Raw genomic sequence first — 23,893 nt, forward strand, 5'->3', positions numbered from 1 at the left:
TTAGGATTTCCTGTAGCAGTGGCTCAGTGAACACTCCTACATCATGGGAGTCTGAATTGGAGTTTCTATGAAGCAGCTATAAAGGAAAAAGAAAGGTTTTTAATCATTGTGTGAGGGCATGAGAACCTGTTAATAAAATAATGTAGATATGAAACAGGAAGAAAATTTTTTTTTTTCAGTGCCCAAGTTTTGCTATTTATTTTCTGCATTTCAGTCAGTAATATAGAGACATTTGGCAATTACTGGATTTAATAACCTGAATTAATGTTATGGAGCAAGAGAAGGAAATACTTTAAATTTTCAGGGCAATTTACATTAAAAATTAACATCAGCTTGTCAAGAAAAAAAAGCAGTGTTCATTTGAACATCATTTGAAAAATGACTTTCTTCATAATCACTTGATTGCTGCTCTGTAAGCAACCCATTTTTGTTCAACAGTCATTTGATTTTTGAGTCCAAAATACCTTTTTTGCCCCCAAAGTTGGATGCCCTCTCCCAAGTAGAAGAGGATTCCCTCCTGCGTAATGACCTTCGCCCTGCCAATAAACTGGCTAAAGGAAACAAGCTGTTCATGAGATTTGCTACTAAAGGTAAATGACCACCCTGACAAGCACCCTGCCTTCACTGCTTGTTGTACTTTTATTTGTTGGCTAATTAATGACTCAAAGTGCCTACTTCTCATTTATAACAGTCTTATAAAATAACCCTTTTTATAAACACTTTAAAAAGACACTTCTTATAAAAGTGTGATTTTTTTTTTGCTAATTGTTAAGGGTTAAAATTTTGCCATAAATCTACATTTCTTGTGTCGATTATATCCAGTTCAAGTTCAAATTGTATGAAAATTATTGTACCTGGAAGTTGTAGCTTGGTCTCAGGGCATTCTTCCCAATCCCATGGAATAGGAATGATGCCTTTTTCCAGAAGTAAATTCCATGTTTTATAAATATGGATACAACTGGAGATGCCAATGAGGGATTAGTAAAAATTATTCCTAAAGACTCATTTTATTTATGAATAAAATGAAAATCCCTATAATTTCTGGACCATGCAGGTAGTGGCACATTCATTAAGAAAAGAAAGGTGATGAGGAAGGTGAGTGGAAACTCCAGCAGTGACAGGGGGATGTAATGCCCTGCTAAGCTGATCTCTAGAAACCCAGTCTCCCTGGAATTAAGTTTCTAGACACAAATAAAGCTGTGGTGGTAGGAGAAATTCCAGAGGTGTAAGCAAAATTGAATCCTTCGTGGAGGAGGGTGAAGTAATTCTGATTTTAAGGCACACTCAGTCTCACTCTGTCTCTGGATGGTTATTTACTTTTATGCTGTGCTGTAAGTTATACTCTAAGAGGAAAAAATTCCTGTAATTTATGTTTTTTGCAGATGACAAAAAGGAGCTGGGAGCTGCAAGGAGAAGCCAGTATTACATGAAATATGGCAATCCAAATTATGGAGGCATGAAAGGAATTCTTAGCAATTCTTGGTGAGTGTTAGGACAGAGGAATTGGAACATTGCAGGTATTTGGACAAGCTAATCTAAAACTGTTTTAATTTGTGGATTTTCTGTTGAGTTTAGGTAGATGCTTCAGTGTAAATAATGTTTTTGCAATGTGAGTGTGAATTATAACATGAAAGCAAAGTTTCTATTCAGACCAGCTCTGACATAAACATGCCTGCTGTTAAAGTAGGTGATAACTGCACATCCTTCATCCAGCATTTAGGGGTCATGGATGAGCCATAATTCCTGTGCCAGGAATGTCACCTGTCTCTGGTTTTCAGGAAGAGGAGGTACCATTCCCGGAGGATCCACCGGGATGTGATCAAGAAGAGGACTCTGATTGGGGACGATGTGGGCTTGACTCCCCCCTACAAACACCGGCACTCAGGTACTGGGGGACACTGGGACAGCCCTGGGGGACACTGGGACAGCCCTGGGGGGACACTGGGACATGGAGGGCTGGGCAGGATCTGGAGTAGTGCCTCAGCAATCCCATGGGATGTGTGGAAGTTTTCTTAAAAAAATAAATCTGAATCCCATTTGAAGAGTTTACAGGAAATTCCTGAGGTGGAAGCTTCATTCTGCTCGTTGCTTCCCAAAACAGATGTTGCTTTTTATGTGACATTTTTCTTTTATAAAATTTAGGGCATGGGGACTGTGGCATCACAGGCCAAAAGAAGGGATGAATGATTTCTTCTTGAAAATTTGTCATGCTTGCTAAGTCAATTCTCCCGATCTCTAAATGCAGAACGATAGATGTGAAAATTCTGTTAATTAGGCTGGAATATCTTCATCTGCTACCTAAGGTAGAAAAATAATGGGTACAAAAACCTGGCATGAGACAAGTGCAGTGTGATTGGCCTGTTAAAAACACAGCCACGGATGTGACAAACCTGACAGAAGATTTTCCATGTTGGTTGTGTAGTTCTGTCTGAAGAGATGTCTGAGTGCTGGTGATGACTAAATTGAGATTGTTTCTATTTAAATCAGTGTCTGTGATGAATTCATTATAATGACGCCTGTGTTCTTTCTGGCATTGCTGCTTGCAGGACTTGAAGGGATTTTTGCAGAGCCAGCAGCTGGCACATTAAGCCCTGGAAGATCCTGGGAATTGTGCTTAGCTCAGGAAGGAAGAACTGCACCTTCTACAAGAGGCAGTTGCACTTTAATTACTCTGTCCAGCTTTGTGCTTGGCCAGCCTCTGAGGGATGAACACCAGGGACATTCTGTCCTGTAGCAGTTTTATGCCACTTATTGATTCCAGTTAAAATATTTGGCAAAATATTCTCTCTTTAAGAGGAGAGAACTAAAAGAACTTCAGACTGACCTGTAGGGATCATTAATCACAGGGAGGTGATTTTCCTTTAGGTTTGATTTTCAAGTACTTTATTAAACCCAGTCGATCAGAACGAGTTCATTTTGCTGCAGGCTTGGTAAATGTTCCTGAAGAGCCCATCGAGGAGGAGGAGGAGGAGGAGGAGGATCAGGACATGGATGAAGATGACCGGGTGGTGGTGGAGTACCGGGATGAGCTGCAGGCTTTCAGGCAGTCGCGGGAGCGCAGCGCCGCCAGGAGATCCAGCGCCAGCGCCTCCGACTCGGATGAGATGGACTATGACCTGGAGCTCAAAATGATTTCCACCCCCTCGCCCAAAAAAAGCATGAAGATGACCATGTATGCAGATGAGGTGGAGTCACAGCTGAAAAATATTAGGTAAAAGTTTCTTAGTCTTTAAAAGCAGCGGTGAAGAGGGATTTCCTGGTTTTAGTGACAGAGCTGGCGAAGATTGAGGTAGCAAAATTATATTATTCTGTATAGATTTTCTAACAAGAAATACAGAAACTTGTTCTGTATTTCTGTTGATTCTTGCTTCCAACAGAATCAACATTTTTAATGCAGCTTTTTCTGCAGATCTCTCTATCCTTGCTTATTAATAGTAATGAAACTCAAAGTAGAATCAAGAGAAATTTATACGAACAACTGGAATTAACAGGGTTAATAACTCCTCTTTTTGTTTTCTTTGCCCCTTGCTCTTTATCTTAGAAAAAAACCAATTGTTGATGACAAAAAGGAATTTATGTTCATTATGGGCTTACTAACCAAAGCTGTATATATTGTAGGGGAATAAAATAACACGTGTCCCTTCAGTAGGGTGGTTATTCTCATTATAATGTCAACAGTTTTGAGGCTGCCTTGGAATGGATACTGAGGTATTCATAGAATTATTGTTATATTTAGGATTCTGGCTTGAACAGCTTCTAAGCATTGTTTTTCTTACTTTTTCTCAGCAGAGAAATCCTGATATTATTATTTTCTGTTATGTAATTTTCCGCATAAGAAGACTTAAGAACTATACTAGATTGAATTTTTTAAAGGGCATCAAATCTATGATTTTTTTTTTTAGGAATTCCATGCGAGCAGATAGCATAGCCACCAGCAACATCAAAAACAGGATTGGCAGCAAAGGATCCTTGGAGAAAGTTGCAGACGTGAGGCTCCTGTTGGAAGAGAAACGTCAGAATAACTCTGGGCCACGGCAGCCAAACAGCACTGTCAAATCAGGTGATTTTATCACTCATTGCTGGGTAGAATTGTCACTAAAATATATTTATTTCACACCTGTGCTCCACTGCAGATAAACTCTGCATTCTCACAGTTTGTCCTCACTAAGAGAGTGAGGTGGGAATTGTTTTGGGGGAAAAATCAAGTACACTTTAGTGAAAGCTTTTTTAGTGATGTTGATTTCCATCCATTTTCTTTGTCTGTGCCAATTTCCCCCACTTTGTCCTTTTTGATTTGCTCCCTCCTTGAGGCAGAGATTCTCTGCAGCTGAGAAACAACACACAGGGAAGGTCATGCACAAAATCAAATGTGAAACACTGACTACACTTAAAAACACACAGAAATGCACATTAAAAACGTGTATTACATTAATATGGGTGGTTTTGCATTTGGCAGGATTTATTTCTGAGATTAAATAACTTATTTATTTGACTTAAATGTGTATAATTTCAGCTGCTTCTCACATACGTATAATTATCTGACTGATAAGTGAAATACACCTTTTTGTAGCAATGAAATGTCAAAATTCTGTTTGTATATTTTACCCCTCCTGCCCATTTTGAGCCTCTGACAAGTTGACATGGTCCTAAAATTCCCTTTCCTTCATATTTTTTGTCTGGACCCCATGTAAGATTGGGAACATCCAGCTAAGCCAGGCAAACTTCAGAATACAAAATTCACATCAAGGGTTAAGTATCAATATCTTTAGTATTCTTTTTATTTTATTCTGCCAAATACCAAGCAGTGGTAGAATTCTAAATCAAGGTTTTTGTTACCTGAAAAGAGTTGTTGAAGGCAGACCAGTTTTCCTGGAATTTTCCCTCTTGCTGGGTATTTACACACTCTGCTGCTACACCAGGAAAGCAGCAGGCCATGGGATAACAGGTTTTCATCTTTTGGACAGATCACAGCTTGAAAGCATGAAATGTCAAATTTATTTCCAAAACTGAAATGAAATCTGGCTGAATTATATTGCAGAAATTTCCAGGAAATCTCAGTATGAAAGACTTAAATGAACAGGCCAAAGGAAAGATCAAACCAGAGAATCTGTCTAGTTTCAGTAGTGGATGAGCTTAAACTGAGCTGGCAGAAGTAGAGTAAATGCCACAGGATTTTTTTTTTTTTTGTCATTTTAATCACTGAAAATATCCCCAGATGTGAGGCAGAGACTGGGAAAAAGGCCACACTCTCCAGAAATCAAAGCTCCAAGCAGTACCTCTGCTCCTCGTCGAGAACCAATCTCAGATGTGCACAGCAGGCTGGGAATCCCCAAACAAGACGTGAAAGGCCTCTACTCTGACACCAGAGAGAAGAAATCAGGTTAGTCGAGTGCAGAAAATATTCTGCTGCACTTCCTTTTGGTTTTGGAGTCCAAGAGAAATCCCAGCAGAAAGCCATGAAGGGGAGAAGTTGAATGAAATTCAGGATAAATTAGCAAATCTTTGTTCAGAGCTTTGAAATCTAAATACATTTAGGGGGGAGCTGGGGGGGTTTGGGAGCAATATTTTTATGGAGGTGTGCTGATGATCTGCTTTCAAACTGTGGGCACCAAAACAAGTGTCAGGAATGCAGGGGCACTGGAGGTGTGAATTAAACATCCTCTGCAAATGGGGAACAATGAACAAGGCTGCCCTGAGCCTCCTGCAGCTTAATTTCAATTACTCTTCAAAGCATAATCAGTTCCATGCCAAACTTTGGGGTGGGTGGAGTAGGTTGAAGAGTTTGAAGGGTTTGTGAGTTTAAGAATTGGTTCAGTGACTTCTTCCTCTCAGTCCTGTCTGTTTTGGGGTTTTTTTTAATGTTTGTTTTTCATCTGCTTAGGTAATTTATGGACCAGATTGGGGTCTGCTCCGAAGGCACAGGAAAAGACTCCAGAGAAAGCTGAAAACTCTGTGGCATCTCCAGAGGAAGATGACTCTGAGCTGCAGAGGGTTTGGGGTGCTCTCATTAAGGAAAAAGAACAGTCCAGGCAAAAAAAGAGTCGCTTGGATCATTTACCCTCCCTACAAATCGAGATCAGCCGGGAAAGCAGCTCTGGCTCAGACTCTGAATCATGACTGGGTTCACAGCCTGACCCTCCAGGAGCTGCCTCTGCAGCCTGGCAGCATCCCCTTGGCCCAAAAGCTGGACACTGGCAAAGACTCTGCAGTGAAGGTTCCAGAAGTGTCTCTGTTCCTTTTCTACAACGAGAGAGGCATAAACCACTTGAAACCTGAAGCAAAGACGTTTGTCTGGAGTGTGTGGCTGGCCCTGTGCTCTGTAGGGCATTGTCATCTCTGTGTATGACAGCAAACCTGTAGTGAATTGTAGCAAAACATTTTCTCCCCCGAGCTTTGAACTTAAAAGATGAGGCAGAAATGCTCTGTATTTTTAAGGAGACCTTTTCTGTTCTTGATGCTTTCATCATGGAGGCTTTTAACAAAATGTTTTACACACCTCATCCAAAGAACAGGGCATTTATTTCATTATCCAGATCATTGCCTTGCCCTTCTGGCTCTTACCAGCACCTTTCCTTTCCTCTTGAAGTAATAACAATGAAGCTTCCTGGGTGGGCAGCCAGCAAGGATAAAGCATGAAGGGATTGATTATCACACTCCCTTCCTCCAACACACTGAATGTAAATCCAAGTTACACATTTTATTACAGTTAAATTCCCTGTAGGTGTCCCAGTGGCACCACCAGAATCCAAGGAATCCTGCTCATTCATTTTGGTGATGCCACGTTCTGCTGTAGCAGGGATTAGGACGTTCAGGACTGCAAAGTTGGATGTTTGACAATTGTGTAAACCCCTGAGGGTTTGGGGGTTGTTTTTTTTTTGCTGTTGTTCCATGAGGAGAGATTATATTCCTGTCATTCCACCTGGATTATGTCCTGAAGCAATCCAATAGCTGGAAAGCATTTTTATATTTGTGAGAATCTTCCCATTGGCCACGGTGAAAGCTCTAGTGGTGTTCTCCTCTGTGCTGTTCTATCTATGTAGAAATGAAAGAGAAAAGGAAAACTTTAGGATCACAGTCTCCTGTCAATATTCTGGATGTTCTTCCTGTATATTACACGTGGATGTGGACATGGGTGACTTGTTCCATTCAGCTTTTGTACCTGCACATTTTCACCCCTCCCTGGGTAGGACAAGGGTTTGATCAGCGTGCAGCTGCTATTTTTTTTTTTTTCATGTTGCCAGTAATTCTGAGTGAGGAATAATGCAGCACATCACATTCAGGTAAACAGGTAGCAAAACCATTTTAATAGTCTGAAATCTGTTTGCATTGTCCCTGTTCCTTGGTTCTGTCAGTCCAAAATACCTGTGAACTCCTCATTTCTGCTTTTTAACAAGCAACTTTTTCACTTTTTATTTTTTTGCCCCCCCGCCCCTTTTTTACTAAGTTAAAGTAGGTTTGAGATTTCAGCAAGGAATCTGCAAAATGAACTTTTCTTATGCTCTGTGATGTGTGAGGATAGCAGCGTGTCAAATGAAAGGTCAAATGTCAGGCACAGTGACTGAAGGGGCAATCTGGGGCTGACCAGGCTTCAAGCCTTACTCTTTCCTTGTTTTGTGACACTCATCCTTGATTTTATATTTAATTCTTGAATATATAAATATCTCATAAAAGTACTGTTGAGAGAAACGCCTGCAATGTCTGATCACTGTAACAACTCATTTTAAACGTGTGCTTTCACTGATATCCTCTCCCCAAGCTTGCCCAGAGAATCACTCCCATCTCTCCAGATCCTGATAAAATTTATTTCACTGGTGTCTTTTTGCCAGTAAACCTTTGTGTCGTGTCACTGCTTTGAATCCATTGGGACCTTTCTTTCTGCTGAAAGGAATCAACACCTCAACCACCAAAGCTGGATTATTGGGAGCCCTTGTGTGGTGTTTCCGTGTCAATATTCCTAATTTAAACCTGCTGAAGGATAAACTGATGGGAATGGAGGATCTCTAGCTGATATAAAAGATGTGTGAATCAAGCACAGGCCTGTGACCCTTAACTCTGCTTCTGCCTTCCAGGTTGTCAGAAATACGCCATAAAAATCCCCCCACACTGGTCAGGACTGTGGTTTTATGGATTTGGGGGTGTTTTGTGTGATACTGAGCCCACAGGAGCTTAGCTGTAAGAAAAAAGGAGGTTTATTGTTTAGAGAGGGTTTTGTAATTGAGTGAGCCTGGTTTTGCTTTTTTACAATGTACAGAGAAGCCTTGGAGAGTGCTGGTATTATCAGGAATTCTTTCCAGCTTTGGGCTTCCTTAGTTACCCGAGCCGGGGACTTGGTAATTAAAAATGAACTCTGAATTTTAAGTCAATGCTTTTTCCTCAGCATTTTAACTTCCATCTATTTGATCGAGAGATTGCAAAGAGAATTTTGTTCCAATTTCCCTCCTCTTTGTGTTCAGCTGTTCAATCCTTCGCTGATGTGATTTGTCACTCACCTCCCAGCTATCATCACCTACAAGAATTCGATGCAGAAATTGATGTTTGATAGGGAGACTGGACCTATGTCTTTCACTAAAATGTGTTTATGTTGAAAATGGCAAAAAAAAAGAGGAGAATGTTGGCTTTGGCTCTTGCTGGAGGATCTGAATTTTAGGTGATTTGTTGTAGTGCCACACTAGTCCTTCTTGTAGGAAGTTTTTGCTGTTTGGAAAAGGTGGATTTTTGATGAACAGTTCTTCAGGCTGACTGAACACCGGTGTTGAGGGTGAAATTTTAAAGCAAAGGTGGCTTTGTGTTTCTTGTTAAAACGATGGCTGATGCACTTAACAGAGGGAAAAGGACACAAAAACACCCCTGTTTTCAGTTCAAGATGACACAATGAGAAAAGAACGGAACTTTTCTTTTAAAACAGCTGTTCTGTTCTAAATAAAAGTGGCCTGAAATCACTCCAGCCTCTCCGGTGTTCCTGGAAAAGGCAGAATCCAGGGCAGGGCCAGTGCTCCCTGGGGCTGTGCCCAGCCGGGGCCACACGGGGGTCCTTGCCCGAGACTGTCACCTGTCCCTGCCCTGAGGTGGTGCCTAAACCTGGTTTAGGTTTTTTGGGGGTTTGGGGGCCGGGCTTTGAGCGATCGCCCGCCCCGTTCCCTCACGGCCCACACGGGAGGAAACGGAAGGCTCGGCGCCCCCCCGCCTGCGGAGCAGTGGCACAGCCCGCCCCGCCGCGGGGTGGTACGGCCCAAGGCTTTATAAGCGGCCGCCGAAAGCAATCGCGCCCTTTCGTCCTGCGCTCTTGGAGCTGCTGAGGTGAGAGCAGGTGTGGCCGGGCTCGGGGCCGGGCTCGGGGCCTGCCGGGCGGGCAGCGGCGAGGCGCAGGCCCGGCTTGCCGAGCGAAGCGCCCGTACCGCTGAGCGAGCTGGAGCGCTCACTCCCCCGGCTCGGCAGTGGTAGCGGCCGCCGGGCCTGCCTGGGCCGCGCGGGCCGGGCCGCACCACTGGAGGGGCGGGGGGGGGGCGCGGCCTCGCGGCGCGTGGCGCCTCACGGCCCTTTGTCCTTCAGGCCACCATGGAGGCGGCAGCGGCACCGCCACCCCGCCGGCAGCGCCGGGACCCCGCCGGGACCGCGGAAAGCCCTCCCCGGTGAGTCGGGAACGGCCGGGCCGGGGCTGTGGGTGTGCGGCATCGCTGCCGTGCGGCCCTGCCCGGGGCTCCGTGAGGGCCGTGCGGGTGCCGCTGCTCTGCGGAGTGCTCGGCACCCAGCGCTGTCCGTGGAGTTCTGTGGCGCTGCAGCCGTAAAAATCAGCATTTGGGTCCCTTTTTTTGATTTTTCGATGTGCTAGACCCTTCCTGTGTAATTTAAAATTACACCCAGAGCATTGGAGTGTTTGCGATTTCAGTTTGAAAATTGCCCTGATGGTAAATGTAATCCTATGACCTACGTTCTTATACTACTTTAAATGTACGTAGTTGTAAATTACTGGTTAAGAATTATTTAGACAGGATTGCTGACTACTAATAGCTTTTTGATATAAGTATTTCAGTGATTCATATCAACATAAACACGAGTGGAAGCACAAGCAGAATTGGTCATGAGGGTCTGGCTTTGTTCTTGTTTTTCCCTGCATAAACCTACTTTTTACTCTTAAAAATATTCTAGTAACACTCCTCTTGCTTTTACTCCCACAGCAAAAAGATGTCTTGAAGTAAAGAGTAAGTTAAATTTTTTCTTTTTACATTAAGGTGTGCAAAGTTGTTAAAAGGGGTTCCAGGCCTTTACAAGTTAAAAAAGAATCTGTAAAAATTACATCTTGAATTAAATAAAAACTCAATAAAACTGACTTTGTGTATGCACAAGTTAAGAGTTGATGCTTCATACACAGGGGGGAGATTGTACAACTGTTTGAGATGAACGCTGGTGTTTGAGTGGTTAATTAGAGGAGTTAATTAACGGCTGTTGATGATGATAACCCTGAATAGGAAGTGCCGTCAGATGCGAGAACTGACGATACCCTGCTTCTGGTCTGAAATGCAGCTACACACACAGCTCAAAGCTCCACATTCATCCTCTAGAGCCAGCAGGCAGCTTGCTGTCCGTGAAACCTCTCACCTTCTCGTGCTTCTGTCCCACTTCTCTGCAGGGCTGGGCTTGCCCCTGGGTGTGGCACAGGAGCAGCTGGCGAGGTGGCCCTGATGTGAAGGTGAGTGGTGGGTTTCAGTGCCTGGAGCTCTGTACCAGGTGAAATGTAAATTTAGGATGATTGAGGATTATAATTTAAATTTATAAGATAAAAGGAGCTTCAGATGCATGTTTTTACTTAGTCTGTTCCTTAGGAATTTTAAGCCTGATCTTTATTTTCTGATGTGCTTAGGTAGAGCCTGCAGGTCTGTGCTGCCACGTGCTGGTGGCTGATGTCCCCTCACTGATGGGACAGCTCTTCCCAAGTCCTGTGGAGGGCACTGAGACAGCAGAGCAGGAGAACCTGCTGGGTGAGTTGAATATTTATTGTGCTCTCAGCTGAGTGTGGTGGCTTTTGGCTGCAGTCTCAAAAAGAGACTTGATTACACGTTTAGAGCAGAGTTTCTGCTGTAAATTGATAATTAATGAAGCTCTAGGCAAAAAAACCAACAAACAAACCGAGTTGGACTAAAATCCAGGCAGTAAACGTGTGAGAGCAGCTGTTCTGCTCTGTAGACAGAGAAAGGTCTGTTCCTGCCACAAATGCGTCACTTTCCCTGCGATATCACGTGATGAAACTAACCCAAACTTGCTGGAATTACCGGCAGATGGACTGGTGGTGAGCAAAAGGTTTTCTGATGATATCTGACTCATTAACAGATGCACTAATGATGATTAAGGCTGGTTACCTGACCCTGCTCCTGTGTTCCAGGTGGTGCTGCTGGGAACGTCTCTGAGGCAGAAGGACTCCAACAAAACGCCTGGGCTTGAGGAGTTTGTGTAGACACATTTTCTGCCTGTTACAAAGTGGTAACAGCTACAGTGGTTTATTACGTGTACATTAAAATAACTTTTTTAAAGCCCCACTGTGTTTTGTCACTTGGCTGCATTAAGGAAATTGGGCGCTCCTGTAATTTGCTGTAAGATGAAGAAGATGCACCCAGACTGCAGAGTGTTCGCTGCAGATGATGCCAGTGGGGTTAGGTGTGGTAATTAGTGTTTTACCAAGACACCAAGAGTGTAATTACTGCAGAGCAGCCCTTCTGTGCTCTGACAGCCAGAGCAGCAAATGCAGCTGCAGCTTGTTTGCAGGCTTGCTATTCGTCATTCTGATCTCAACATTGAATTTAGAGTCTGCTGCAGAGGCAGAGTTCAAGGGTTAGGGGGAATCTTGGCAACTCTGGGATGGTAAAGGAGTTAAAACCCAGAGTTTGAGGCCAAAACTCCCAATTAGCTTAATTATGTCAGTAGAACTGGCAGGTTATAACACTTCAGTGCTCCAAACATCCTGACTGATGGTGCTGAGCCTTCTGCCCACCTGGTGTCAGCAGTGAAAATTTTAGGGTGTGCTTTTTGCAAAATTTAATTAAAAATTAAACTGATTCCTCACAAGCCTGTGGTCACTGCTGAGGGGGGATCAGTGTCACAGCTCCAAGTGGAAGAGCTTGGGATTGTTTTGCCTTCCCTGTGGACTTCAGCTGAAGATCTGAATTGCTTTTAATTCTGATTTTCTGACTGAAAGGTGCTGTGAGCTGGTGCTGCTCGTGTGGCATCACAGGGCAGTGTCCCTGTCCCTCCAAAAGCACTTGAGGCTGTGCTACCTGAGGTATAAATTGTGTGAAATACAGAATTTCAGGAATTTAAGTTTGTGTTCAGAAAACAGGCTCAGTGCTTTTGCAGAGAAACCTCCTGCTTCTACAACATGCAGGTAAATTATTGTGGATTTCTTTTTTCCAGGAATTGTTACTGTAGTACATCCAGGGCTTAATAAAAGCATTCAGCCTGGGCAGTGGAGTAGGTAAAACATGTTTGGTATTAATTAGTTGCTCCTAATCTGAAAGGATTTGAGCAGTATGAAGAACAGGTTACTCCTCTGCTTAATTAAAATTTAAAATTGCATTCTGTTGCCAGTGTTTAAAGAAACAAAACCTTTTGGTTTTCCCCTGAGTTTATAGAGCTCGTGTATTAGGATATGTTGACATTTCTTACAACATGCACTGCGAATAGAAATGGGTTTAAAGCTCCCAAAAAACACAAGCATCCACATTTTTGAAAAGTGAATCTGCAGACCACGGAGGTAAAAGCAGCCACATGCCCTCAGCAAACAGAAATAATCAGCAAATTGTTTAATGAGCTGTTTAATTTGCTCAAGGAAGGTTTGCTGCAGCTTGTTTTATAATTCTTGCTTTCTAGTGTTAGATTCTCTCATTAAAACAGCAAAGTTGATCTGGGAAAACTTAAATATTGAATTTACCTGGGTTTATTGAGGGTGCAGTTGGTGGTATCTGTTGGAGATAAATATTCATGAGTTCCATTTTAGCATCACTTGTTTATTGTTCTAATCAAAACCAAAGTTCCTCAGCAGGGATCCTCTGGCAGGCTGGGGTTTTGCGATTAATGAATGGAAAAGTGTTATTTCTGTTCGAAAATAGTGCCTTTCAAACATAACAAATGCCCTCAACATTTTACTGCCGTCTTCCAGGGGGGCACAGATAATTTCATGGTGCTTGAGGGGAAGGGAAATAAAACCATTCTGTTTTGATTACATTTGGAGCACTTAAAACTTAGTGTTGGGGAATAAACAGCAGACAAAAATCTGGTTTTAAAACACAATTATTTTGGATTTTCTAAAGGTTTAGAAAGAACAGTTGGCAGGAATCCCTTTGGCACTCGACAGCAGCCACCAACCCTGGATAAATCTAAAATAGATGAAGAGATTAAAGCAGAAAGAAAGAAAATATGCAGCAAAGCAAAGAATGGCCGAGTGCCAGCTTTTAGCAATAAGAGAGATGGCAGTGCCATGTCTCAAATCACTCTTTGACAGAAAACATGGAGATTATCCCCAAAATCTGTGCTGAGGGGCTGGGATTGAGGAGGAGAGGAGAGGGATCCACAGGGCAGAGCTGCCTCACCGTAAATCACAAGCTTCACATTTCACATAAATGCTGGTTTTCATCCTCGTTTCTTGATTAGTATTGTAAAGCAATCATATCTGCAGCAGCACGAGAATAATCACTCATGCAAAGCCATAAATTACTGTAATTAATACATGCCAGCTATTAATGGCAACGTAAAGAGCAGCTCTCTCTTGGCTTGGGGGCTGCTGTTCCAGCTGAGGCACTGTGGGCTGCAGCTACTGAATTAGCAGGGAGCAAGGGATATCCTGTGTATCTGAGCTTTTCAGAGTGCAAAATAAATCCTAAATATTGACACTTCACTCCTTTTCCCCTCCGAGCAGGAGGAAGAGCTGCTCATTTTCCATCTCTCCTTCATCTCAGAGCAGTGAGGTGCAGAGGAGCTGCTGTTTTCCAGCATTGGTATCATGCAACAGAAGTGTCACAGGTTTGTTTTCTCCCAGCTAAAGGATGTCAAATGCTTTGTTACAATTCCTGAGATTGAAACACAGGCAGCAACTCGAGCTGCTCAGAGCAAAATCCCAAAATAACCAGGGGCACTTTGGCCTTTCTCAGGCTCGGGGTGTTCCTGGCCCCCCACTGACCTTGTGCTGCCCGAGCTGGAGCACACTGCACGTGTTCCTGTGAAGAAGGACAAGGTTAATGCATCATTTAATGCTCTGCCAGGACAAACATTCCCCTTCTTTGTCACTTCATGTCATTTAGTGCCTTAATTTTACGCTTGGAATCAGTTGCAGCCCAACTGTTACGAGCTGATCCAAAAACTGCTGAACGTGGTGAGGGTTGAACGGGTGGGATTTGAGTTAGGGCGTGCAAGGAGAGCTTATTTAAAGAACACTGAGCATTTTCAGAGTGGCATCTGTCCTGCTTTGCCTCCTGACACTGGATTCCACAAGGTGGGGCAGTGACCAAGCTCAGAGCCTTTGAAATAAAAGAGATTTTTGCAGCCTTGGAGATGCTTCTTTGGGGAAACTCAGTTTTACTGCTGGTTCCTTCCCTGTTTCTAATAAGATTTGCAACTTTCATTACTACGTAGAGAATCCCACACACAGTGATAATGTCACTCTTTAATTAGCTGCTAATTAATGTGTCTTAGTGTTGGACCAGCAAAGGCTCATTTGATGAGCTTTTGATGCTGTGCAAACTTGCAGTTCATGGTCCCAGCCCCACAGTGTTCCTGCTCTGAGTGTGATGAGGAGCCAAAGAGTTAAAACTTACTTTTATTTGATAAAAATAAAGGATGATTTGCCCTTCATCACCCTTCCCTCCCATGCAGCTCAGGAGCTGCCAGGCTGTGCCTGCTCCAGGTGGATTTTGAGTCAGTAAACACCCCCAGCCCAGCACCTGTGTGGAACTGAAACCTGAACAAAATGCAAATGAGAAAATCACTCGGTGGAGGCTGATTTCAAATCCCTGCTGCTTTAATCAAATAGAGATGTTAAAAGTTTAATCTCCAATAATTAAGAGTTTTGTTTGTTAGGCTCCTGTTAGTTTTTGCAAGTCAATACTTGGATTTTTTTCCGTAACTTTTTTCTTTTTTTTTTTTTTTGTTTGTAATAATTTGTGGTAAAATCATTGCCCAGCCCAGCTGCAACACAAACTCTAAACAAATAATGATTGATGTTTCTGAAGCTGCCTATGGCTTTCTGCTGGGCTCTCCTTGGTTTTCTTTATCATTTTGATTTATTTCCCAGATTTTTTGATTGCTTTCTTCCTCGTGCTTTCCCAGACCCTGTCAGATAGTTACTCTATGTTTGATTTTCTTGATTTTTTGTTTATTTTGTGCACTTGCAAACTGCACCTAAAGATTTGTTGGTGTTGGCTTTGGGTTTGTTGGGTGCTGTTACCACTGAGCAGTGGAGTAGGCTTGGGGTTTAACAGCACATTAAAGACAAACTTCCAGCTAAGCCTGAGGTTATCAGCCATAATAAAAAATAATGAATTTTCCTGGACAGCTGAAACTTCATTAATAAACACCCGAGTCAAGAGAACAGTAGCACCAGTGGTAATTTGGTTATCAGGCCTTATCAGCCAGCAAGTGCAGTGCTGGTGCTGAGGGGATCTGTGAGCTGTTTAATGCGGCTCGGAGCAGCAGCAGCAGCTGAAATATCCTGTAGAAATGTTTTACATCTGTGCCTCCATCTATAATCCTGCAGCAGTCTGCAGTGCTCCACATCCCCTCGTCACAGAGGAGGAGCTGGAGCTGGGAGCCCTGCTGGGGGCAGCCAGAGGATTTGGGCAGTCATTGGTCAAAGCAATTTCCCTGAACTGTGTCAAATCAGGTATTTTATTCCTTTCATCCATGGCAGTAAATGATAAACTCTTTGTGCTGGGTGAAATCCAGGGAGTACCTGCTGGGAAGATGATGGGAATTGTTTCCAAGCTGGGAGTGAGGTGGGAGCTTTGAAATGCACAGTGATGGAAGCCCCTGCACCACAGTAGCTGCACTTTGAATTTCATTAATTTCATCTATCCAGGCACCTCCCCACCAGCCTGTTTGCTGCTGTGTTTGGAGGAAGATGCTCTGTGCTCTCAGGAGGTGAAATAAAGCTGCAGTGTCAGGACCAGGCTGTTTGGAAATGCAAAACAGGAGCTGCAGGAAGGGCAGGGATTTCAAAGGTGCTGCTTTTATGCTTCAGAAAAGTCTTTGGAGATGACAGCAACGAGTGGTGTCACCTGGCAACAGGTCAGAGGCTGGAGCTGAGGCAAAAGAAGGGTTTCAGGGAGGAGAACGGGGCTGAAAAATCACCAACACCAAAATGGTTTGAAGAATGGATGTGACACCAGGGTGAGGGGACAGCTCCGGGCTGGTGGCTGCCCCTGCCCTGGCAGTTCAGCCCATTTTGGGGGTTGGCACAGAAAAAAGGACAATATTTGCATTTCAGCCCCCAGCTCTGCTGTTTCTGTGCCTGTGGTGGAGGGGAGCTCTGAGCCTGCAGGAAAGCTCAGCTTGGGAAAATCCTGAGCCTTGGCATTGATCATTTAACAAGCAGGTGGGTACAGTGAAGATGAAACAGCAACAAAAAAGGAATGGTGAAGTTCTCCTCTTGGCAAGTGGTGTGTAAATGCACACAGCCCCGAGCAGAGGCCGTTTATTCTGTGTGTTTGAAGCCTGACCACCTCTGGGACTTTCTGCCTGTTTCTCTACATGCAGAGCTCCCCAGCGGTGGAATCCTGTGGGATCAGGAGCCAGAGCCCTGGGGCAGCACTACCAGAGTGTGATTGATTCTTCAGTGCCTTGGTTTTCATTTCTAGAAGAGCTGGAATTGCAGCTCTTACCCGAGTGAGTTCGCAGGCAAGGAGCAGCTGCCCGAGGGAAGCTCATTCCTGGGTGATGCAGCTGGGTTTCTCCATCAGTTGTAGCCCAATATCCCAGAGTTTTCCATCCATCCTTACTCTCTTTATGTCTGTTCCATGCATTTGGGGCTGTAGGAAGATGCTTTTGATTATGTAGATTGTGTTTAGGATGGCTGTGAGTGCTCCTTGCAAAATCCTGATCACAAAGCACCTCCCCAAATTCTTGCCCAGAGCCAGAGGAGAAGGACAGAGCTGACAGGGAGAGCCATGAATGAAGTGATTTTACAGCACACACCTTGAAAATCCAGTGAGAAATGCCCAGGCCAAACCTCCACTGAATTAAATATTAACATTTCTCTCCTCTTTTGTAAACCTCCAGTCTATTTGTCCTTCCAATAACAGCTCCCTGAGAGCTGCCACGTGCACTCACTGAAGGCTGGGATTGCTCATCCCAACCTGCTGGATGCAAACCAGCCCACAGGTTTATTTTCTCCTCAGCCTGAGTTAATAAAACAGCAAAGAAAAAAGATGGCCCAGAAGCCACAGGATCAATAAGCTATTAGGAGCCAAGAAAACCAAGCAAACTGCCCACATAATTAAAGGCTGTGGTGAGCAGGTTGCATCTTTTCTGACTCTATTAAGTCAGGTCTTCAGTTTTATATAAAACCATCAGCTGAGCTGAAGGTAAAACCAGCTGTGTCTCTGTGTATTTACAGAGGGGGGAAAAAATAGGGGGATAAAAAAAGGAATGAAAAATGCATGCCCAGAAGTGCCAGAAGGGACTGCAAACAAAGCACCTCCAATTGCCCATCCTTCAGGGGTAACTGAGCCATGGGCTGATGGAGCTGCCACATCAAAAATGACACTTTATTCCTAAACACCTTTCCTGCAGTGCCAGCTTGGGATCCAGGATTCCTGCAGTGAGCAAAGCTCTTGTGTTCCTCCTTGAGAGCAAACCCTGTGCTATCATTTCATAGAAACAGGTCCCGGAATGGTTTGGGTTGGAGGGGAATTAAAGCCCATTTCATTCCAACGTTCTGCTGTGGGCAGGGACACCTCCCACTGATCCAGGTTGTTCCAAGCCCTGTCCAGCCTGGGGATATCCATCCATTTATTCAGATAATTAATTAGCATTAATGTTAATGTGCCTGGAGCTGGGCCCTCCCCAGGAAGTGAGGCTGGAGCTGGCTGGAGGCAGGCAGAGCACTGTGAGGAATGGCTCTGTCCTGCAGAATGTCCTGTTAAAGACATTTCATAGAGCTGCAAAGCTCCTGTCCTCGCACAGCCTGCTGGTGGAAATCATCCCCCAGGCACAGAAAAACCCCACTGCCCAGGGAGTGGAGGAAAAGTGGGATCAAGGATGGCATCCTTGTACCAGAGAGGCTGGGAGGAGATTTCATCTGTTGCTCACCAAGGAACACTTCACTGCAGAGGTTGGGTCAGTTGTTTTTACCCCTTTCCCCTAAGCTTTGATAATGAATCCTGCTAATGAGGTCAAGTGGTTTCCTTGGCAATGGCAGATCCCAGCCACTGGAGCAGGGGAGTCTTTGTGTTTCCATGAGTGCTCCTGAGCATGAGCTCACAAAGCTCCTGCTGCTGCTGGAACAGGGGTGATGGACCACAGGGGAGCCCTGGAGGGTTTTTGCCCCTCTCCAAAGGCAGTTTTAGTGGGATAACCCAGAGTGGTGGCACTGCCTGGGGCAGCCTCAGCCACTGCTGCCTCCCGTGGTGTCTCCTTTATCCTTTAGGTCACTTTTGGCTATTCCTCTGGCAGAGGTTGCTGTTTGGGCAATTTTGGGTGGACATTTGCTGACTCTGCCCCTGAGCAGCAGCAATGCTTTGGGTCTAAGTATTTTGTGCTTCTGGACATCCCCAGCAGCCTTTTTGTGTCTCCCTCTGCTCTCCCACACACTCCCTGCTCGGGGGTGACTTTTCCCAGTTTCTTTCCTGCTCCCAGCCATCCTCTGGCCAAGGAACCCTCATTTTAAATGAATTTACCTTCAAAATACAGCCAGCCTTGGTGCAAACCCTCCCCAGATCACCCGGCTGGCAGGAGCTCTCTGGAACGTGGCACCAGCCCTTTCACGGCTCTCTCACCCCTCTCTCATTCCCTGCCTGCTGTTTCCATTCTCCTCGCTGTGGGCTCCTCAATCTGCACAGAATGATTTCCAATTACATTTTTGTTGCTGAGGCCATAAATCTCCTCCCCAGACAGGTTTGCTTGATGCCCAGGCAGAGCTGTGGTGCTGCCGGGGAGAGAACCAACCAAGCCAGGCTGAGACTTTTTATGCTTTATTTGTTTTATGGTGGCCCTTTCCTCCTCTCCTGGACAAGAAATGACCTCATTCTGATTTAATATTCTAACAGCAGTGATTTTCAGTCCTTGAATCCTTCATGTAAGGCCAGTTAAAAGCTTCTGACCCAAAGCAGCAGCCCAGAGTAGCCCAGGGAGCATTGATTCTATGTGGAGTGAGCCCTGAGCTTGTTTTGATGTTGATGAGCTGGGAAGGGAAGCGTCTCACTCTGCTTTCTTTAAAAAAAAAAAAAAACCAACCAAGCCCCACTCTGTGCTGAGCCCACAGGATCATCATTATCCTGAAGTGCACTAAGTGGATAATTGAGCTAATCCGCACTGTGAGGGAGGCACTGATGAGCCAAAGCTTTTAGAACCAGCTCTCTACAACAGCTCTGCTTTTTTTCCCCCTTTTTCCATGGAAGTAATTCGGTGCATCCTCCAGCAGGCAGAGATATATTGACAAAATCCCTTTCCAGCTCTTTCTCTGTCTCAGAAGGGCTGAATCCTCTCTGGGCACAGGGATATTGTCAGTACCAGTGCAGCAGAGGTGGCTCAAGCAGTGCAACACCTGCACAGGGCACAGGCTGTGGCATCTCCCTTTGGAGATATTGAAATTCTCCATGGCTGATGTGCTTCCCAGCGGGTGGAAGCTGAGCTGGAGGGGAAATGTGGCAGCAGCAGCTCCTGGGTGGTTTTTGTCAGTGAGGGAATGGAGCAAAGCAGGAATAAAGGATGCAGAGCTCGCTCTAAATGCAAAGTGCCTCTGGTTTGTGAATTTGTGAACTGGGGTGTGAATTTGTGCCTCTGGTTTGTGAATTTGTGAACTGGGGTCCAGGCAGCTCCTCAGACACTGGGTCCTGTGCAAATACTTAGCAGGGAATAAAAACCTTGCAGCAAGGAGCTTGTGATTGAAATAATTTAACCAGGTAGAGGGGCTTGAGCTGTGCATGAGGAGAGCCCAGTACTGAGGTGCCTGGGTAGAAAGAAGAAATTGCTGCAGTTTCTTTTGCTTTTTTTTTTTTCTGCAAAGAGAAATCTTGTTCTTGATTAAATCCCCCTGTGTTCCCCCAACTCCTTGGCCCCCCTGGCCTGCTGCTGGGACAGAGCCCCTGCTGCAATGAACAGCCTTTGTGCCTTCAGGAGATAAACACCCTGTGGAGCACTACCCCACTCTCAGCCTTCCTTTCTCCCACATTATTTTACACACTGGCAATATTTAAAATGTAAAAGATTCTTTCATGATGCTTCTGTGTTCACCTCCTGCCCACCCTGATAAATCCAGCCCATAAACTGAGCTCTTTATTTCTCCAGCCCCCTGAAGAAGCCAGACCAGCAGCTCTCAGCACTGCCTTGTCCTCTGCTTTTTCCTGGGCATTCAACCTGGACAGAGGGAAAATTCAACACTGGGTCTTTATTAAACATTATCATTTATTTTGTTTATGGATAGCTCCTTTATTTCAAACAGAAATATTCCATATTCACTGGAAAGTTGGTTTTTTTCATGCCTGTTGGAAAGAGTTAGAATTTTAAAATGAAAAAAGGAAAAAAAGGCTCGGATACATGCAAATCATACTGAGTGTTGCCAAATGTATTAAAAGTAGCAGAGTTTTTTCTAAGTTACCTTCTTGCAAATGAAGAACAAACAACCACTGGCAGCCTGAAGCCCCTCTGGAAAAATGGACAGAGCCAATGGGACCAAAAGTCTGTTTGCACCCAAAAAAAGCCAAGCTGGAGTCACTGCTGGGGGCTGCTCAGAGAAGGGCTTGGGGCAAAGAGGCTCCCTCTGCAAAGGGAGTCAGCTCTGCTCCTTGGAACACGAAGCAGAGGAAGTTCTCCCCTTTCCTGCCCTCCCCCGGCTTTGGGATCCAATGAAATTCTGGTTCCAAAAAGCCAAAGTGCACATTCCAGCCCTGCTGCTCTGGGCTGATCCATTTCCCACCGAAAACAAACCCAGAGCCCTGGCTTACAAAAAACTGGAACCTTTTAGGAACAAAGCACTTCTGGTCCGGGGGCAACAGCCATGGCCAAGTGAGCCCAAGGCTTTCTGGGGCTTTAAATCCCAGCTGGCTGTGTGGCAGTGACAGAGGGGTGAACCCAGGCTCGTTTTACCTTTTTTAACCCTTCAGTACCGTGGTCTCTTTTTGTCAGTGATGCTCCTGAGCCCTGACTCCAGGATTTGTGTGTCCCTCCCAGAACGGACCAGATGCTCCCATTAAAAGCTCAGCAGTTCTTGCAGCTGGTGGGAAACTGGGTTTTACTGGATAAATCCTGGGCAGGCACAGGTGCCAGCCTGGTTTTGGTAAGGCTGGAGGTGAGGGTGGTGTCCAGGCACGCTGCAGGCTGGGATTTAACCCTGCCCCAGGAAAACAGAGCTCTCCCTCAGGGCTGGGCTCACAGTTCTGAGAGGAACACCCCTGGTTGGTGTGCGAGCAGGTTGTTGAGCCCTGCTTTGTGTGAGAGCAGGTTTTTGTTGTGTCTCAGGAGCCATGCCTCTCACCAGTGATTCCTGAAGGCAGGAGTGGGAAGGATTGAAGGTTTATCCCAGGCAGGTCCCTTTGGGGTGGCTGCTGTCTGTCCATGACACGTGCGAGCAGCTGAGATCCAGCACTGAGGAAGGGCACCTCCCAGCTCCCTTTTCTTGCCCTTCTGAGGTTTTGCAGCCCCTTGGAGACGCATTTCTGAGAGAGCCAAAAGCACAGCACACCACTAATGCTTCAAAACACCTGGCCAGCTGTTAGAAATACAAACACTCTACGTGATCACTTTATGCGTTCTTCGAGAAGAAAATCACTGACGCTCGTGGCACAGGGGGAAAGCAGCAGCTGGGACTCCTGGAGCATCCAGGAGTGGGAACAGACCCCCCCAGCTCTGAGGTTTTAAGTCATCCTTGCTCAAGGTGCCCACCCAAGGGCTGGACATCATGTCTGTGGTGTGGCAGCACCTCGCTCTGGGCCGGGGAGCTCCCCAGCCTCGGCCGTTCTGTCCATCTGCTCCCAGTCTGTGCCACCAGCCTGGCCTGGCCCGGCCCTCAGGTCCTCCTGGCTGTCCCCCAGCCCCTCCTGCCCCTCCAAATCACTGACCTGACCCTCCCCAAACTCCAGGATGGTCGGCAGATTCCCCTGCTTGGGGCAGCGCCTCTTCAGGCTGACCAGGAAGGGTTGGGGCAGCGAGAAAATATCCACGTTGTTACCCAGGTCGATCCAGGTGACGCTGGGGAACTTCTTGGGGTCCTTGAGGGTCTCGGTGAGGTCCCTGAGGATGGCCTTGGTGAGGCGGTTGCCGTTGAGGGCCAGCGTGGTGAGGCGGGGCAGGCCGCAGAGCGCGGGCAGCAGCTGCAGCAGCATCTCGTCCGTCAGCTCGGTGAAGCACAGCTCCACCGTGTCGATGTGCTCCGAGCTGTGCTCCAGGTAGGACGTGACCCTCTCCAGGTCCTTCAGGGTCAGGGGGATGCCCGACAAGTCCACGGTGTTGTCCTGGGGCTTCCCCATCAGCACGGCCTTCAAGCTGCGGGGGGAGGCGAGGATGGGTCAGTGTGGGGGTGGCTCTGTTTGGGGGCAGCGCTGCGGAGAGGGCAAGTGCTGGAACCCTGCATGCTGGGAATTGTAAACTTTCCCCCCACGGAACACTGCAATGGACCCGAGGCTGTGGAGAAGGCCTCCAAAATTGATTAACAGCACTGGAATTACGGTCAGGTTATTGGTTACAAGTGTGTAATGTCACAGGGTGGAAAACTTAAGAGTTTGGGGATTTAGAACATAGAAATAAATATGAAGCAAGATAGAAGTTTTAGAGCAGAGACAAGCTGTTCTTCTTTACCTTCTCCTTCCTTCTTCTCCGTGGGTTTGGGTGATGTTTTGTAGTTGGACAGAAAAGCCCACATTGCGGGCTTTGAGGGATCAGTTATTGGGTTGAAAGGGAAAATAATCTGGGTGTCAGTTCTTAACTGGGTAGTTTAGTCTTAAAAGACCTTGCAACAAGAGACAGTTAGCCATTTTGTGCCTTGCTAATGAAAGGCTGCAGAACTCAGGGTTGTGAAGCTGTTTCACTGATAAACACCTGAATCTGAACATGAAATACCACCTCGAGTGCCTTCAATCCCAGCCTTGACAGAGGCAGAAAATAAACACAGAGAACCCACGAGCAAGGACAGGACTTGTGGGAAATGGATTTATAGAAAGTTATGTAATGTATTATAATTTGTAATTGTGTTATAATTAGGATATATATATATTTATAGGATATAGGATAGGATATATTTATATATAATTATATTAATTGTCGGCTTCTGATTGTGATAGTGTGAATTGTAACACCTGTATTGTCTCACCCTTCTCATGAAATCAAAAATGGAATAAAAGTTTTTAAAATTCCTCTCAGCTGCCCCATCTCCAGGGCAGGAAAAGGGTATTGTCCAACAAGGAGTTTTGGAGAGGTTTTGTGGAGGATTTCAGCCGGGATTGATGGAGGAATGTGGGAAATGGATCTGTAGAGAGTTCTCAGGGGCTGGCACAAGGCTCACACAGTGTGCATCTGTGTGCAAACCTTGAGACAAGAAACGCTGCCTTAGAAATGCCCTGGGATAGGACAGACATTGCTGAGAGAGAAACAGAACTAGAAACAAGTTTCAAAGGATGGCCTTGCAAATCAGACTGGATACTTTGGAGAAATGGAGCTATGAAAGATGCACTGGAGTAGGGCCCATGAGGGGCAGTTGGATTAT

General features: G+C 45.4%; 2 protein-coding genes and 2 non-coding genes across 14 annotated transcripts in view; 3 read left to right on the forward strand and 1 right to left on the reverse strand.

Annotated features, from left to right (window-relative positions):
- The window catches only part of NCBP3 (nuclear cap binding subunit 3), a 45,581-nt gene that overhangs the window by 8,466 nt on the left and 13,222 nt on the right, over positions 1–23,893 (forward strand). The window contains exons 7-19 of one of the 10 annotated variants that reach the window (XM_038157698.1): positions 482–590; positions 1,383–1,482; positions 1,779–1,885; positions 2,926–3,211; positions 3,903–4,060; positions 5,216–5,380; positions 5,882–9,297; positions 9,550–9,629; positions 10,176–10,199; positions 10,467–10,687; positions 10,859–10,976; positions 11,378–11,475; positions 13,904–14,007. In XM_038157698.1, coding sequence (XP_038013626.1) covers positions 482–590; positions 1,383–1,482; positions 1,779–1,885; positions 2,926–3,211; positions 3,903–4,060; positions 5,216–5,380; positions 5,882–6,117 — 1,161 coding nt within the window. In that variant the 3' untranslated portion in view covers positions 6,118–9,297; positions 9,550–9,629; positions 10,176–10,199; ... (2 more) ...; positions 11,378–11,475; positions 13,904–14,007. Of the gene's footprint in view, positions 1–481; positions 591–1,382; positions 1,483–1,778; positions 1,886–2,925; positions 3,212–3,902; positions 4,061–5,215; positions 5,381–5,881; positions 9,308–9,549; positions 9,630–10,146; positions 10,200–10,466; positions 10,688–10,858; positions 10,977–11,377; positions 11,530–13,903; positions 14,008–23,893 lie in introns of those variants that run through there. The other 9 variants (XM_038157696.1, XM_038157702.1, XM_038157697.1 and 6 more) reach the window with 9 other exon arrangements.
- LOC119710013 lies at positions 10,443–10,516 on the forward strand. Its single transcript, XR_005259472.1, has one exon. It is a non-coding gene; the product is annotated as a small nucleolar RNA SNORD49 (small nucleolar RNA).
- LOC119710017 lies at positions 11,233–11,306 on the forward strand. The gene has a single exon (XR_005259476.1). It is a non-coding gene; the product is annotated as a small nucleolar RNA SNORD65 (small nucleolar RNA).
- LRRC75A (leucine rich repeat containing 75A) overlaps positions 15,126–23,893 on the reverse strand; it is a 65,703-nt gene continuing 56,935 nt past the window's right edge. For both annotated transcript variants that reach the window (XM_038157710.1, XM_038157712.1), the window contains exon 4: positions 15,126–22,677. In XM_038157710.1, the coding sequence (XP_038013638.1) occupies positions 22,092–22,677 (586 nt within the window). In that variant the 3' untranslated portion in view covers positions 15,126–22,091. The remainder of the gene's footprint in view (positions 22,678–23,893) is intronic.

The sequence above is a fragment of the Motacilla alba genome, chromosome 19 (assembly GCF_015832195.1).
Source record: "Motacilla alba alba isolate MOTALB_02 chromosome 19, Motacilla_alba_V1.0_pri, whole genome shotgun sequence".
Lineage (NCBI taxonomy): Eukaryota > Metazoa > Chordata > Aves > Passeriformes > Motacillidae > Motacilla > Motacilla alba.